Source organism: Podarcis tiliguerta, assembly GCF_965153285.1.
Source record: "Podarcis tiliguerta genome assembly, chromosome: 18".
Lineage (NCBI taxonomy): Eukaryota > Metazoa > Chordata > Lepidosauria > Squamata > Lacertidae > Podarcis > Podarcis tiliguerta.
The window spans coordinates 580880-595991 of record NC_139551.1 but is presented as its reverse complement, the minus strand read 5'-3'; the positions used below and the strand labels follow the sequence as shown (position 1 = coordinate 595991).

Sequence of the window (15112 nt, the reverse complement as noted above, 5' to 3'; positions counted from 1 at the left end):
GTTCCGGAAGTCCGTTCCAAAACCAAAGCGTTCCAAAAGCAAGGCGCACTTTCCCATAGAAAGTCATGCAAAATGGATTAATCCATTCCAGACTTTTAAAAACAACCCCTAAAACAGCAATTGACCATGAATTTTACTCTCGAGACCATTGATCCATAAAATGAAAGCAATAAAATACATAAGACCCTAAGCAACTTAAGCTAATGGGGCCCTTTCTATGTCCAGCTGTCCTTTGTCCACAACAAATTGTCGCTGTTTTGTGTGTGGAGTATATGCTATATAGTAATTTATGGACTGAATAGGTATCTCAAGCCATTTGTACATCACAAAATATGTATTTTATCAAAGTGATTGATGAACTGAAATACAGTTAAGAAGAAAGAAATATCGGTATATCAATAGTGAAATAATGATGAAGCTCTAACTTAAAATGATTTTTGATTCCTAACAAACTGAATAATGCAAACACATGGACATTTGGCAAGAACAAAAATTCCTTTGGAAACACAATTGACAAAGATTCCTCCTCTAGTCTCTAGATACTTGCTGTAACATGAAATAATAATAGCTGTAAAGATATGATGCAAAACACTAAGAATGATAAATAGCAGAATGCAGGCACCCCATATATAGAAAGGAGCAAACCAGGGATATTTTAGGGAGCAGGCGAGCAGGCGGGGCCCATGACTTACATCCCAGGAGCCTACACAACACAAAACACTCTTGCTGGATGTAGGTTTTATTCCATTTGTTTTTCATCTTATATTTTGGAAATGTACATCTAGTTTTTTCCCTTTAAATTTTTTGGGGGGCCCACAAGAGAGTAGGGCCCTAAGCTAGAGCTTGTTTAGCTTATACGTAAATCCGGCACTGCCATAGATAGACAGACAGACAGATAGATAGATAGATAGATAGATAATAGATACTGTAGATAGATAGATAATAGATAGATATAGATAGATAGACAGATGATAGATAGATATAGATATAGATATAGATATAGATATAGATATAGATATAGATATAGATATAGATATAGATATAGATATAGATAGATGATAGATAGATAATAGATACTGTAGATAGATAGATGATAGATAGAGATAGATACTGTAGATAGATGATAGATAGATAATAGATACTGTAGATAGATAGAAAGATATAGATAGATAGATAGATAGATAGATAGATAGATAGATAGATAGAGGATAGATAGAAAAATAATATTTTGGAAATGTACACCCAGGTTTTTTTCCTTCAATTTTTTTGCCCCCCCCCCCCAAGAGAGTGGGACCCTAAGCTAGAGCTAGTTTAGCTTATACGTAAATCTGGCACTGATGGGACCCCTGGCTTCAAGCTTCAAGAAAGGAGATTTCTATGTCCCCCCCCAATTCTATGATTCTATGTCTCTCCCTGAGCTTGGGCAGCTGCTGCCGGTCAGGGTGGGCCATATGGGCCCGCCTAAATGGGCAAATATGCCGAGCAATTTCGCACCAGGAAGCGTCGTCAAGCAGTTATCAGCCGAGTCGTGCCGGATCCAAGCAGCGGCGAGGAGCTTCGGCGTTTACTGAGCCGGCTCTGTGTTCGAGTGTTGCTGAGTAAACAGCGTCTCTGTGATCCCCAGAAGGGTTTCTGGGGGGGAAATAGATGCTGCTGCCTGGAAATGGGCCTGGCAGCTGCGAAAAGGCCAAATTCCACCCTCGCGAGATCCTGAGCAAGGGAACTGGAAATGAAACTGCCAATATATATTGCATATTTCACTTCCAATGTTTTCTTTTGAAATCTTTACGATGTTTGTTCCCTTCGCCGCATCAAATGTGCAACCTGCAGCTGACCTCCTTTGCAATGTTTTATTTGGAAGGTTTTAGTTTCCTGTTAATTTTGTTGCTTTGAATGTGCATTTTATACTCGACTTTCTTCCGGATCGTTTGGGTCCAGATTGTTTTATCTGGTGTTTTAGCGTGTTGTGAACCGCTGTGAATTGTCATAACAAGGCGATGACTGGATTGTAATTGAAAACGAATAACAATTATAATAAAAATAATAATAAAATATCCCCCCAAAAGAGCAAGGAGACGGAGATCTGCTGGGTTGCGAGTGCCGGAACCCCTCTCAAATTATATAGGTGCCCGAGCTCTTGCCAAATTCCCCACGAAGAGGCCGCACACCTGCAAATTTCTGCGCCAGGGCCCTGCACCCTGCGTGGCACCCACAGATTTCTGCGCCAGGGGCCTGTGCCAATCATGGCACCCAGATTTCTGTGCCAGGGCCCTGCACACTTCTTGGCACCCACAAATTTCTGCGCCAGGGCCCTGCACCCTGCGTGGCACCCACAGATTTCTGTGCCAGGGGCCTGTGCCCCTCATGGCACCCAGATTTCTGTGCCAGGGCCCTGCACACTTCGTGGCACCCACAAATTTCTGCACCAGGGACAGGCACCCCGCGTGGCACCCACAGATTTCTGCGCCAGGACCGTGCACACCTGCGTGGCACCCATGACGGCAGTGCCAAGCCTGCTCTCCTGCCCTCTTACCTGGGATCAGGTGTGTCTTCCTTCTCAGGTAAGTCTGGAAGGCGGTGTAGTCGCTGTAGATGGTGTTCATGCCAACGCTCTTGCCCTCCAGCCAGTGGGCAGTGGCCAGGCCACGGGCGCAGACGGCCAGCGCTCTCACCTTTTCGTTGTTTTGTTGTGGTTGACATTTTATTAATTTTCCAAAAATAAGAGAAACGAAAAGAAAAAACAAGACAAAATCATCACAGAACCAAAAAACGCACATCATAAAGCAATTTTAAAACTATGGTTTTTTTGCACCACTTCCCACTGTTTTATGCCTGTTCCTGCAGGTCTATAAAACCTTGTCCAGTTTCAAAACCTCCTTCACCTTCTTACAAGCGACTTTTGAAAGTTACACTGATGTGGAAATTTATAGGCAAAGCTTAAGAAACACGCATTAAACATTTGCCCTTTTAAAACAACACAACACAACAACACAACAAAACAACACAACACAACAACACAACACAAAGTCCTCTTTCTTCCTCGGGGTTCAAGTTATCTCATTTCTCCTGCATAGTTCCATAATTTATTTTGCCTGTCTTTTTTTACTCTATAAACCCATCAACTCCTGTACATCCCAATAGCATAACTTCAGGGTTTTTAAAATAAAAATAATTTCCAGCATTCTCTCACCTTGACCCTCTTGGCGACGTCCAGTACTACCTGCCCGGAGAGGACCTCTCCGCCCCGGTAGACGGTGCCACCGCCGGGGTGGCCATCCAACTGCACCGCGAAGCCCCTCACCCGGGTGAAGGGGTGCATGGCAAAAAAAGGGGGTGCCCCTCTCGCCAGGGAGCCCCGCGGGCACGGTGCCTGGCTGGAAGCTGGCAGAAACACTCAGAAAGGGGCAAATTCTGGGGCAGCAGCTGCTGCTGCTTTGGGGCAAACTGGGCTCCAACTCCTGCGCCCTCGGACAGCGCCCGGGCTGAACTGACAGCGACAGGCAAGGAGAGGGAAATACCTTTGCCAAGACCCCTCCCTCTGCCCCCCCTTCCCTTTCCAAAGCCCTCCTCCTCCTCCTTCAAGGGAGCGTCTTCAAACTACAGGAGCCAGAGAGGCGGCTCCGGGGGGCCAGCTGCTGCAAAGCGCAAGGCAGGAGGGGGCCCTGAGTTCGAATCCTGATCCCTTTGTGGCGGGGTTTCCCTTTGGCACAGCCGTGGGTTTTTTGTGGATCTACAAAAGGGGGCGGGCGCTCAGAGCCAAAGCATTGAAAGGAACCCAATTGACGGCAAATATAACAAGAAAACGAAGGCGCTTTTTAAAATTTAAAAAAACTCGTTTCTGCCACTCGAATCCGGGGCTGAATTTCCTCTTACATCCCTCCCGCAAAACGCTCTTGTGGGTGGGGTGGGCATCCTCAGTCGGTAGAGCACGAGACTCTGAATCTCGGGGTTGTGGGTTCGAGTCCAGCACTGGGCAAAAAATAATAATCCTGCATTGCAAGGGGTTGGGATGGATGACCACGCGGGGTCTCCTTCAACTTTACGCACTCTTCTCTGGGCCCCTCGCCCTGACATCAGCTCAGCTGCTGCGACGTTGGCAGCGGCAGAGGAGAGGCGGTTTAGAGGAAGAGGAAACTTTCTCAAAAAAATTGGCAGCGCCCTTATCTCCCAGCTGCAGGAGCGGCTGGCGGGGCGAAAATAAGCCCTGGGACGTGCGGAAGGAGGCGGAAGGGGGGGGGCACACAGACCGAGGGAACATCGGGTTTTCACATTCCTTCCCTGCGATGCCCGCCCTTGCCACGGGGCCGGGTTCGGCGGAGGCGCGTTTTTGCGCAGGAGGAGAATTTGTGGCTCCGGGGTTTGGGGGAGAAGGAAGGGGAAAAACGAAGGCGAGAAAGGACAAGGGGTCGCCCCCTTCCCTGCTGCCGGGGAACAGAAGCCAGGGGTCGGGTTTCAGCCCTGGGGATGCGGTGGAGAGTTTCGGGGGCTGGGGAATAGAAGGAGTTTCCTAGAAGCACGTGGGAACAGGACCTCAGCGTCTTGGTATTATGCACTCAGGGTCTCACACACTTCCCTGTGTCTCAATGATGCCAAACACCTAAGATTAAGAGGACTTCTTGGGTCGTAACCTTGGTGGACCACCGTGTGACGCTGCAGAGAAATAGGCTAACACTATTCTGTGAAATGGGACGCGGGTGGTGCTGTGGGTTAAACCACAGAGCCTAGGGCTTGCCGATCATAAGGTCGGCGGTTTGAATCCATGCAATGACGGGGTGAGCTCCCGTTGCTCGGTCCCTGCTCCTGCCAACCTAGCAGTTCGAAAGCACGTCAAGTAGATAAATAGGTACCGCTCCGGCGGGAAGGTAAACAGCGTTTCCGTGCGCTGCTCTGGTTCACCAGAAGCGGCTTAGTCCTCCTGGCCACATGAACCGGAAGCTGTACGCTGGCTCCCTCAGCCAATAAAGCGAGATGAGCGCCGCAACCCCAGAGTTGGCCACAACTGGATCTAATGGTCAGGGGTCCCTTTACCTATTCTCTGAAATGACCTTAACAGATTGGAGAACTGGGTGCAAACGAACCAAGCGAGTTCCCTCAGGGACAAAGGTCAGGTCCCGCACTTAGGCAGGAAGAAGCAGATGTGCAAATGTTGGGTGGGGACACCTGGCTCACTAGCAGGACACGTGGAAAGGATTGAGGGGTCTGGGTGGACCACAAGCTGAACGCGTGCCCACCGTGTGATGCAGTGTGAAAAAACCGAATGCTATTCTAGGCTGCATCCGCAGAGGTCTAGTGTCCAGATCAGGGGAAGTCATTTGTTGTTGTTGTTGTTTAGTGGTGTCCGACTCTTGGTGACCCCCTGGACCAGAGCACGCCAGGCCCTCCTGTCTTCCACTGCCTCCCACAGTTTGGTCAAACTCATGCTGGTAGCTTCGAGAACACTGTCCCACCATCTCATCCTCTGTCATCCCCTTCTCCTTGTGCCCTCCATCTTTCCCAGCATCAGGGTCTTTTCCAGGGAGTCTTCTCTTCTCCTGAGGTGACCAAAGTCTTGGAGCCTCAGCTTCAGGATCTGTCCTTCCAGTGAGCACTCAGGGCTGATTTCCTTCAGAATGGATAGGTTTGATCTTCTTGCAGTCCATGGGACTCTCAAGAGTCTCCTCCAGCACCAGAATTCAAAAGCATCCATTCTTCGGCGATCAGCCTTCTTTATGGTCCAGCTCTCACTTCCACACATCACGACTGGGAAAACCATAAGTGACCATACAGCATATATTCAACACATATTCTGCAAGGACTGGTTGCAGGGCAACATGTGCAAATGGCTTTAAATACCTATTTGGTCCATAAATTACCATATATTCAACACAAAAAACAGCGGCAATTTGTTGTTGACAAAGGACAGCTGGACATAGAAAGGGCCCCGTTACCTTCAGGAGCTGAGGGCCGCATCAAACCTCAATCCGGCCCTGGATGTGAGCACTCAAAATATCCCACCCACCTTGCCTAACAGTAGAGCTGGCTCTGAACGGCAGCAGCGAGGCCGAAAACAAATGAATTGAGGTGGCCCAAAGGCAAAATAGAGATATAGGGTTTATTCGGCCAGGCAGATGTTTGCAGGGGTGATTTTCTTCCGGAGGGAATAATTCGGCAAGGTGCCCAGGGGGAGGCTGCTTCTCTGGTTGTCCCCCACCACCAGGGTGATGGGGCCCCCATACTTGTTGGTGTAGGCGTCTTTCTGCTCCGTGCTGAACCAGCGCCGGTCCTTCCAGGGGTGGACCAGGTGGGAATACTTGATCTGGGAAGGAGAGAGAGAGAGAAGGAACTTAAAGCAGGAATGGAGAGAGCTTGCTTGTTCGGGCTGTTGCAGGAACCCCCCCCCCCCCAATCATTCAGTTTGTACAAACTTCACACACACTCACACACTACATACGCTACACTTCTGTTGTAAATTCATAGAAAATCAACCATACATCGGATCTGCACCGTTCCACTTTTATTTTACTCCATGAAGGAAGGACTACAAAATGGGGACTACAAAACAGGGCAGCCATAATCCCTTGAACATTCCAGCAAATTCACAGGAGCCCTGCCCAGTTGCTATGCCAACCCTGATGGTCCCAGACAGAAGACCATCAAGGTCACAAAGAACTTGCATATGGGAGTGGATTCAGCACAGACTGGAACAAAGGACAATAATCAGCTCTTCCCTCTGGGGGCAGGAAACTACAAACTCCCCTCTGTCACCTGGAAAGTATTCATGGGGAGGGGGAAAGGGGGAACCAGCCAGGTGACAGGACACTCAGGTTACCACCACAACTCCTCCCTCAACCCCTCCTTTCTGTGATGTATGCATGATGTTTCTGGGGGTGGTCTTGATCTACAGGGTGGCAATTTCAAAAGTCCATATAAGGCCTTGCACACCATTTTTTCTGGGTCCCTCCTCTCTCCTGCAAGTGAGGGGCGCACCCTGTTGCGACAGATCAATAAAGGCCAAGCCTACAGGCTGCTGTTTTGCTCCGAGTTATCCTGGTTAGTGTCTTTGTTTTTGTCCAAGGGAGCCCTCGGAGTTTTCCGTTAACAGGGCCAACAGCCCATCTAGGGTGCTAGTCCTCACAGTTTGAGTTGGCACCCTGGCTGGCCTGGCCTAAGATGCTTCCTGACCTTCTGTAGCTCCTCCTCAGGAACCTGACACTTCGCCTGGTGGTAAGGAACCAGCATGTCCTGGGTGCTGGTGGTGAGGCCCTCGGGCGCTGCGAGAGAGGGAGAAAAAAGAGGAGATAATACAGGGGTCACCAGACTTTTTCAGCAGGGGGCCGGTCCACCAGCCCTCAGACCTTGTGGGGGGCCGGGCTATATTTTGGGGGAAATAAATGAATGGATTCCTATGCCCCACAAATAACCCAGTATCCCAGGTGTGGTCTGACCAAGGCAGAATAGAGAGGGACTGGGACTTCCCCATCACCTCCTGGCAAATAGAAGGGGAAGAAATGGAGGCAGTGGGAGATTTTCCTTTCTTGGGCTCCATGATCACTGCAGATGGTGACAGCAGCCACGAAATTAAAAGACACCTGCTCCTTGGGAGAAAGGCGATGGCAAACCTAGACAGCATCTTAAAAAGCAGAGACATCACCTTGCCAACAAAGGTCTGCACAGTGGTACCTCGGGTTGGGTACTTAATTCATTCCGGAGGTCCGTTCTTAACCTGAAACTGTTCTTAACCTGAAGCACCACTTTAGCTAATGGGGCCTGCTGCTGCCACTGCACGATTTCTGTTCTCATCCTGAAGCAAAGTTATTAACCCGAGGTAATATGTCTGGGTTAGTGGAGGCTGTAACCTGAAGCGTATGTAACCCGAGGTACCACTGTATAGTTAAAGCTCTGGTTTTCCCAGGAGTGATGTATGGAAGTGAGAGCTGGACCATCAAGAAGGCTGATCGCCGAAGAATGGATGCTTTTGAATTCTGGTGCTGGAGGAGACTCTTGAGAGTCCCATGGACTGCAAGAAGATCAAACCTCTCCATTCGGAAGGAAATCAGCCCTGAGTGCTCACTGGAAGGACAGATCCTGAAGCTGAGGCTCCAAGACTTTGGCCACCTCAGGAGAAGAGAAGACTCCCTGGAAAAGACCTGATGTTGGGAAAGATGGAGGGCACAAGGAGAAGGGGACGACAGAGGACAAGATGGTGGGACAGTGTTCTCGAAGCTACAAACATGAGTTTGGCCAAACTGCAGGAGGCAGTGGAAGACAGGAGGGCCTGGCGTGCTCTGGTCCAGGGGGCCACGAAGAGGCAGACATGACTAAATGACTCAACAACAACAAAGATAATAAATTGATAAAAAGAAAACGCCTCTCCTGATTGCTGAGGCTTCTCTCTGCCTATCCGAATGAGACACCCACCCTGGGTTTGGGAAACTGCGTTTTCCGGCCCCCCAAAACCCCATTATTACCGGGATAGTTGAAAGGGATGTTGCTCTTCATAATCTTCCACTTGTTCACGTCCAACTTGTGGGTCTCGGGGGGCGGGCGATAGTCCTCGTGTTGCGTGGTGCAGAAGTAGGCATAGCGGTTGTCGCCCAAAGTCAAATCTTTCCGGGGTTTGGGGTCCTCCCGGGACGCCGGCTCCTCCTGGTTCGGCTGGGCAGAGAAGACACACGAGTCGTGGGTTCGAGTCTCGCGCCGGGCAAAAGGATCCCTGTGTCACGGGGGGCCAGGGACCCCCGGGGATTTTGCTACCTCTCTGTAGTAGTGGCGGTGGATGGTGGTGGTAGCGTTTTGCCTGTTCCTCTCGGGGTCCCGATCTCCGCGGAGAATGGAGGACTCATTCTTCCTCGCCGTGATGATCTGCAAAGGTCCTAGGGACATCCCGACGGAAGAAACAATCAGGCGCAGGGTTTTTGTTTTTCCTTCTCCCGCCCCGATCCCCTTTCCTTTCGTGCCTTGTATAGGGAAGCTTTTCATTGCAGTGATCAGGCGGGATTGCTATGAGGAATTATAACAAATATAGAGTAAGCCGTCTGTGTCGGCAATGAAAGCATTGCCTTGACTGGGTTTAAACTATTTTGATATGATTAGAAAAAATCAGGCGTGGGGTTTTTGTTTTTCCTTCTCCCGCCCCGATCCCCTTTCCTTTTGTGTCATGTTTAGCGAAGCTTTTAATATTTGGTGAATTATTGTGTTTTAATATTTTGCTGGAAACCGGCTGGGGAAACCCAGCCAGACGGGTGGGGTATAAATAAATAAATGATGATGATAGCTTTCCAAGGGCCAGGGTATAAACGAGTGGGTTATAGATATATTATTATTATTATTATTATTATTATTATTATTATGGCTTTCCAATGGCCAGGGCCTGTTTTATTTTTAAGCTGCTCTGGGGAAAATTATTGCGGCTAAGCGGTTCCTGAGCATGTACAGAGTTCCAACCCCCTCTTTGACGTATGTTAAAAAGCAAAGGGCCAGAAGAAACAGCTTGGGGGTGCGGAGGGAATAGCGATGGGGGTGTCCGGACTTGAACCCGGTTCTCCTGACCTGGGTCCCTCCAGGGATACGCTTCAGACATGACGGTGGTAAAGTCTTGCCTTCCGTCTCCGGGCCGAATATTCGTCAGGCGGACCTGGGCGGCTGCGCTCTCTGGGTCATAGCTGTGGGTGAGAGATCGGCAGGGAGGAAAGAGAACATCGGATCAGCACATCATTTTCCTGTTTTTTTTGGTTTTTAAATAGAATAATAAAAATTAAAATAATAGTAATTATTTTTAATTATTAGTATTTTGCCGCTTTATCTCGCCCAGGGCTGCGCAATGCAACTTACAAACAGACCCCCCCCCCCTGATATACATTAAAACCAATGTAGGGGGAATAAATACATCTTAAAAATCCTGCCCACCGTAGAGTTCAAAGGGACCCTGAGGGGCATCTAGACCAACCCTGAATAGGCAGCTATCCCATACATAAATTGAACCCGCAGCCTTGGCATTGGAAGACATAAGAAGGCAGCCCTGTTTAGGGAGGTTTTTAATGTTTGATGTTTTATTGTGCTTTTATTATCCTGTTGGAAGCCGCCCAGAGTGGCTGGGGAGGCCTGACCAGATGGGCGGGGTATTAGTAAGTTATCGATATCAATACCCTTAATAATAATAATAATTTACACCCTGCCCATCTGGCAACAAACAAAAGATTAAAAATACATTAAAAATAACCTTTTTTGACACCTGGGAATTTCCGTCTGAATTATCCTCAACAGAAAGGACTCTGGGTCCCCCCCCCCCCCGTTGGTCCTTTTCCAACTCCGTTTTGAGGAGAGGCGACCAGAACGGTTTCCATATGCAACGGTTACACCGCCCGTTTTCACAGCGGCAAATCGGAAATTTGGAAACCTGAAGTCTGGAGGTCCGTCCTTACCGCTGGCTGCCAAATTCCTTGGGGGTGTACGCCCGCTTTTGCTCCGTCAGCATCTGGTGGCAGCGGGGGTCTCCGAAGACGACCGACACCAGATTCTGCAACGGAGAGCATGCAGAGTGCCTTCAGGGTGTGTTTTCATAGCATAATAATAATAATAATAATAATAATAATAATTTATTATTTATACCCCGCCCATCTGGCTGAGTTTCCCAGCCACTCTGGGCGGCTCCCAATCAAGTGTTAAAAACTGTACAGCGTTAGATATTAAAAACCTCCCTGAACAGAGCTGCCTTCAGATGTCTTCTGAATGTCAGATAGTTGTTTATCTCTTTGACAGCTGATGGGAGGGTGTTCCACAGGGCGGGAGCCACCACCGAGAAGGCCCTCTGCCTGGGTCCCTGTCTCCTCGCTTCTCGCAGGGAGGGAACCGCCAGAAGGCCCTTGGGAGAGGGACCCCGGTGTCCGGGGTGGAGACGCTCCTTCAGGTCTACTGGGGCGAGGCCGGTTAGGGCTTTCAAGGTCAGCACCAACACTTTGAATTGTGCTCGGAAACATCCTGGGAGCCAATGTAGGTCTTTCAGGACCAGTGTTATGTGGTCTTCACTCCCAGTCCCCAGTCTGGCCGCCGCATTCTGGATTAGTTGCAGTTTCCCGGTCACCTTCCAAGGCAGCCCCACGGAGAGCGCATGGCAGTAGTTCAGGCAGGAGAGAACCAGAGCATGCGCCACTCTGGAGAGACAGTCCGCAGGCAGGGAGGGTCTTAGCCTTACCAGGAATCTTTTGCCCAGCGGCGTGGAACTCGCACCCGCAACCCTGAGACGAAAAGCCTCGTTTTCTGCCCTATTCACGTATCCGATTCTGGCCTTGCAGGGGCTGGACCATAGGACCTTTGGGACCCCTTTGAACTCTACAATTCTGTGAGCTATAGCCCCATTTCCCCACCTCCAGGGACGCCAAATTGGATCGCCACCAAGTGGGAATTCGAACCCAGGCCTCCCAGCACCCTAACCACTACCCCACGCTGCCCGGGGCAGCAGGTTTTTTCAGGGTCCCGGAGGCTTTACCTCGTCGAAGTGCTTTTCGGCAGGGGGCGCCCATTGCCCCGTGTAGTAAGTCTGGTACGTGGTCCCGAAATCGTGGCAGCCGTGCCCCCTCAGGGGAGACTTTCCTCCTGCCAAGGAAGAAGGAGACGGTTTTCGTCATACGTGGAAGCGAGGGCATTTGGGGGAAACGAAAGGAGCTTTTAAAAGATGTTTAAAGTCATTATATCAAATTTATAAATTAAAAATTGCCTTGTGGTTCATAAGCAGAGCTTCCATGGACGGAGGCAGTCCACCTTGGGTGGCTTTCGGAAGCCGGAATTCTTGTTAAAAATGGCTTTAAAATAGACAACTGATCTCAGTTAAAAGCCGTTTAACGTGAAGTGAACTCTTAAAACGCCGTTGGAAGAACCAAAGGGTTTTGTATTGATCATGTCTTCCAGGAGTGAGCGAGATTCAAACCCAAGAGCCCTCACCCTTCCTGAGAGAAGCATCGAATGTCTCCTAATTCTAAAGGGGGTCTGTCTCCTCCCCGAATTTCCCCCAGTTCTAAAGGCATCCCAGTTGGCGACCGTCCCTGCGTCCCGTGGGAGTGCGTCGGGATTCGAACCCGTCTCTCCAACTGCGACGCTGCCCTGGCTCTCCAGAAGACCAGCCCAGTGGCTCACCCAGTCCAGCGAGAGTGAGCAGGATTCGCACCCAGGAGCCCTCAGCCTTTCCTTCTGTTTTTCGGTCCTGAACAGGCCCATTTTGGGGGTTCCACACAGAGGCTTTGGGGAGCCCAAATGGGGATCAGACTCTGGGACGGCTTCTGTTGATTTGGGTTCGATCGGGGGGAGACCTGTCTCCTCCCCGAATTTCCCCCGATTCTAAAGGCATCCAAGTTGGCATCCAGTGGCAGGCAGTTCCGCGGGCGAACTCGGACAGAAGGCCTTTCCAACCCCTCGTCCCCAAACCCAGCCACCCACCCACCGTTGGTGCTTCTCCCCGGCTCCCCCCCGGGCACCCCAAAGCACCGGGTGCCCCCCGTGCCAACGCACCCAGGTGCTGACTGGGCGCCTTTTGGGCCGGCTCCGTCCTCCCGTGGCTGGGGTACGATTCCTGGTAGAGCGAGGCGGGCAGCGGCTGCTTGTCCTTGTCCCCGCTGGGCACGCTGTCGTCCCACTTGTCCACCCGCTGGGGGGCGTCGCGGGGCAGGGGGGGCGGGTAGGGGTAGCTGTCCCTGGTGACTGAGGTGCCGGTGCCCTGGCGAGGGTCTCTATGCATTTGCAGGTGGGGCGAGGGCGGCCGGGCGGGCACCTTCGCCTCTAGCCCCCGGGGTGGGTAGGAGAGGTAGGTCTCCGAGCGGGTATCCCAGGCCGAGGGCTCCATGTCCTGGTTCAGGACCCCCGCGCACTTGGGGGGCCGGATGGCCTGGCTGCGGAAGCTGCCCCACCGCGGCGGGTAGTCGATGCGGTAGGGCGAGATCAGGCTGGCACCTTCTGGGCGACGGTCGCTGCCCAGCTGGAAGTGCGAGGCTTGCAGGAAATGGGTGCTGGCCAGGCGAGAGGGGGCCCTGGGCACCTTGCGGACCTCCGTGACACGGCCTGGGTTGGGGGGCGCCGTCCGGGTGTCCCCCGGGCACCAGCAAAGGGGCACCATCTTCTCGGAGTGCGTAAATGTGCCAGGGGTCTGTGGGAAATCGGAACCCGGCGTCCGGCCACCGTCGATTTGGGTTCACAAGCTCTGGTGCGCCCCCAAATCTTCCACATTCCCTATATGCATTGCTTTATTAAAACGTGGGGTACGACACCCCCTTTAAAAGCGCTCTTTGGGGCACGTAAGAAGCCGTGTTTTGCAAGGGTTTTCCAAGGGCTTAAAGGCGTCCCAGGGCGGAATATGGCTTCCTGGATTGTGAGGTCATAGGAAGGGTGGTGAGGTCATAGGGGGAAATGGTGAGGTCATAGGGAAGAAACGGGGGTCACCCGGATGGAGCCTTTCTTTTAGGGGTTGGCGGAGTGGAAATAGCGAAGGGTTTAATCCATCGGTTGATTTAATCTATTGATTTAATTTAATCTATTGATTTTAATCTATTGATTTAACCTATGAAAGAGCTATGAAAGGGTCAGAGGAGTCTCAGAGGTAGGAATGGGGTAGAGCTCTGTGGCCCCTCTGCCACTTTGCTACCTCTGAGACCCTTCTACCCTTTTCCTAGCTCTGTGGCCCCTCTACCCCTTTCCTACCTCTGAGACCCCTCTAACCTTTCCATAGCTCTGTGGCCCCTGTGCCCCTATTCTACCTCTAAAACCCCTCTACCCTTTTCCTAGCTCTGTGGCCCCTCTGCCCCTATTCCACCTCTAAAACCCCTCTACCCTTTTCCTAGCTCTGTGTCCCCTCTGCCCCTATTCCACCTCTAAAACCCCTCTAACCTTGCCATAGCTCTGTGGCCCCTGTGCCCTGTTCCTACCTCTGAGGCCCCTCTACCCTTTTCCTAGCTCTGTGGCCCCACTGCCCCTATTCTACCTCTAAAACCCCTCTACCCTTTTCCTAGCTCTGTGGCCCCTGTGCCCTGTTCCTACCTCTAAAACCCCTCTACCCTTTTCCTAGCTCTGTGGCCCTTCTGCCCCTATTCCACCTCTGAGACCCCTCTACCCTTTTCCTAGCTCTGTAGCCCCTCTACGCCGTTCCTACCTCTGAGACCCCTCTACCTTTTTCATAGCTCTGTGGCCCCACTGCCCCTATTCTACCTCTAAAACCCCTCTACCCTTTTCCTAGCTCTGTGGCCCCTCTGCCCCTATTCGACCTCTGAGACCCCTCTACACTTTTCATAGCTCTATAGCCTCTCTGCCCCCAATTCGACCCTGAGACACCTCTTTACTTTTCATAGCTCTATAGCCCCTCTGCCCCCCAATTCGACCCCTGGGACACCTCTTTACTTTTCATAGCTCTATAGCCCCTCTGCCCCCAATTCGACCCCTGGGACACCTCTACACTTTTCATAGCTCTATAGCCTCTCTGCCCCCAATTCGACCCCTGGGACACCTCTACACTTTTCATAGCTCTATAGCCTCTCTGCCCCCCAATTCGACCCCTGAGACACCTCTTTACTTTTCATAGCTCTATAGCCTCTCTGCCCTATTCGACCATAGAGCTATGAAAAGTAAAGAGGGGTCCCAGAGGTCGAATGGGGGCAGAGAGGCTATAGAGCTATGAAAAGTAAAGAGGGGTCCCAGAGGTCGAATAGGGGCAGAGGGGCTATAGAGCTATGAAAAGTAAAGAGGTGTCCCAGAGGTCGAATAGGGCAGAGAGGCTACAGAGCTATGAAAAGTAAAGAGGTGTCCCAGAGGTCGAATAGGGGCAGAGAAGCTATAGAGCAATGAAAAGTGTAGAGGGGTCTCAGAGGTCGAATAGGGGCAGATAAGCTATAGAGCAATGAAAAGTGTAGAGGGGTCTCAGAGGTCGAATAGGGGCAGAGAGGCTGCAGAGCTAGGAAAAATGTAGAGGGGTTTTAGAGGTGGAATGGGGGCAGAAGGGCCACAGAGCTAGGAAAGGGCAGAGGCGTCTCAGAGGTAGGAAAGGAGCAGAAGGGCCACAGAGCTAGGAAAAGGGTAGAGGGGTTTTAGAGGTAGGAAAGGGGCAGAAGGGCCACAGAGCTATGAAAAGGGTAGAGGCGTCTCAGAGGTATAATAATAA

At 51.1% G+C, this 15112-nt stretch overlaps 2 protein-coding genes across 2 annotated transcripts; both read right to left on the bottom strand.

Moving 5' to 3' along the window:
• Window positions 1-1352: 1352 nt before the first annotated feature.
• On the bottom strand, window positions 1353-4595 carry LOC310668263 (uncharacterized protein; the record flags this gene model as incomplete). Its single annotated transcript, XM_083421286.1, has 4 exons — window positions 3191-4595; window positions 2483-2672; window positions 2169-2319; window positions 1353-1461 (listed from the first exon to the last, which is right to left on the bottom strand). The coding sequence occupies exons 1-4, from the start codon at window positions 3317-3319 to the stop codon at window positions 1353-1355; spliced, it is 579 nt and encodes a 192-aa protein (XP_083277412.1). The 5' UTR covers window positions 3320-4595.
• Window positions 4596-6074: 1479 nt separating this feature from the next.
• On the bottom strand, window positions 6075-13529 carry SAXO5 (stabilizer of axonemal microtubules 5). The gene is made up of 8 exons (XM_083421688.1): window positions 12481-13529; window positions 11465-11571; window positions 10401-10495; window positions 9529-9641; window positions 8734-8852; window positions 8448-8634; window positions 7162-7250; window positions 6075-6295 (listed from the first exon to the last, which is right to left on the bottom strand). The coding sequence occupies exons 1-8, from the start codon at window positions 13079-13081 to the stop codon at window positions 6092-6094; spliced, it is 1515 nt and encodes a 504-aa protein (XP_083277814.1). The 5' UTR covers window positions 13082-13529; the 3' UTR covers window positions 6075-6091.
• Window positions 13530-15112: the final 1583 nt, after the last annotated feature.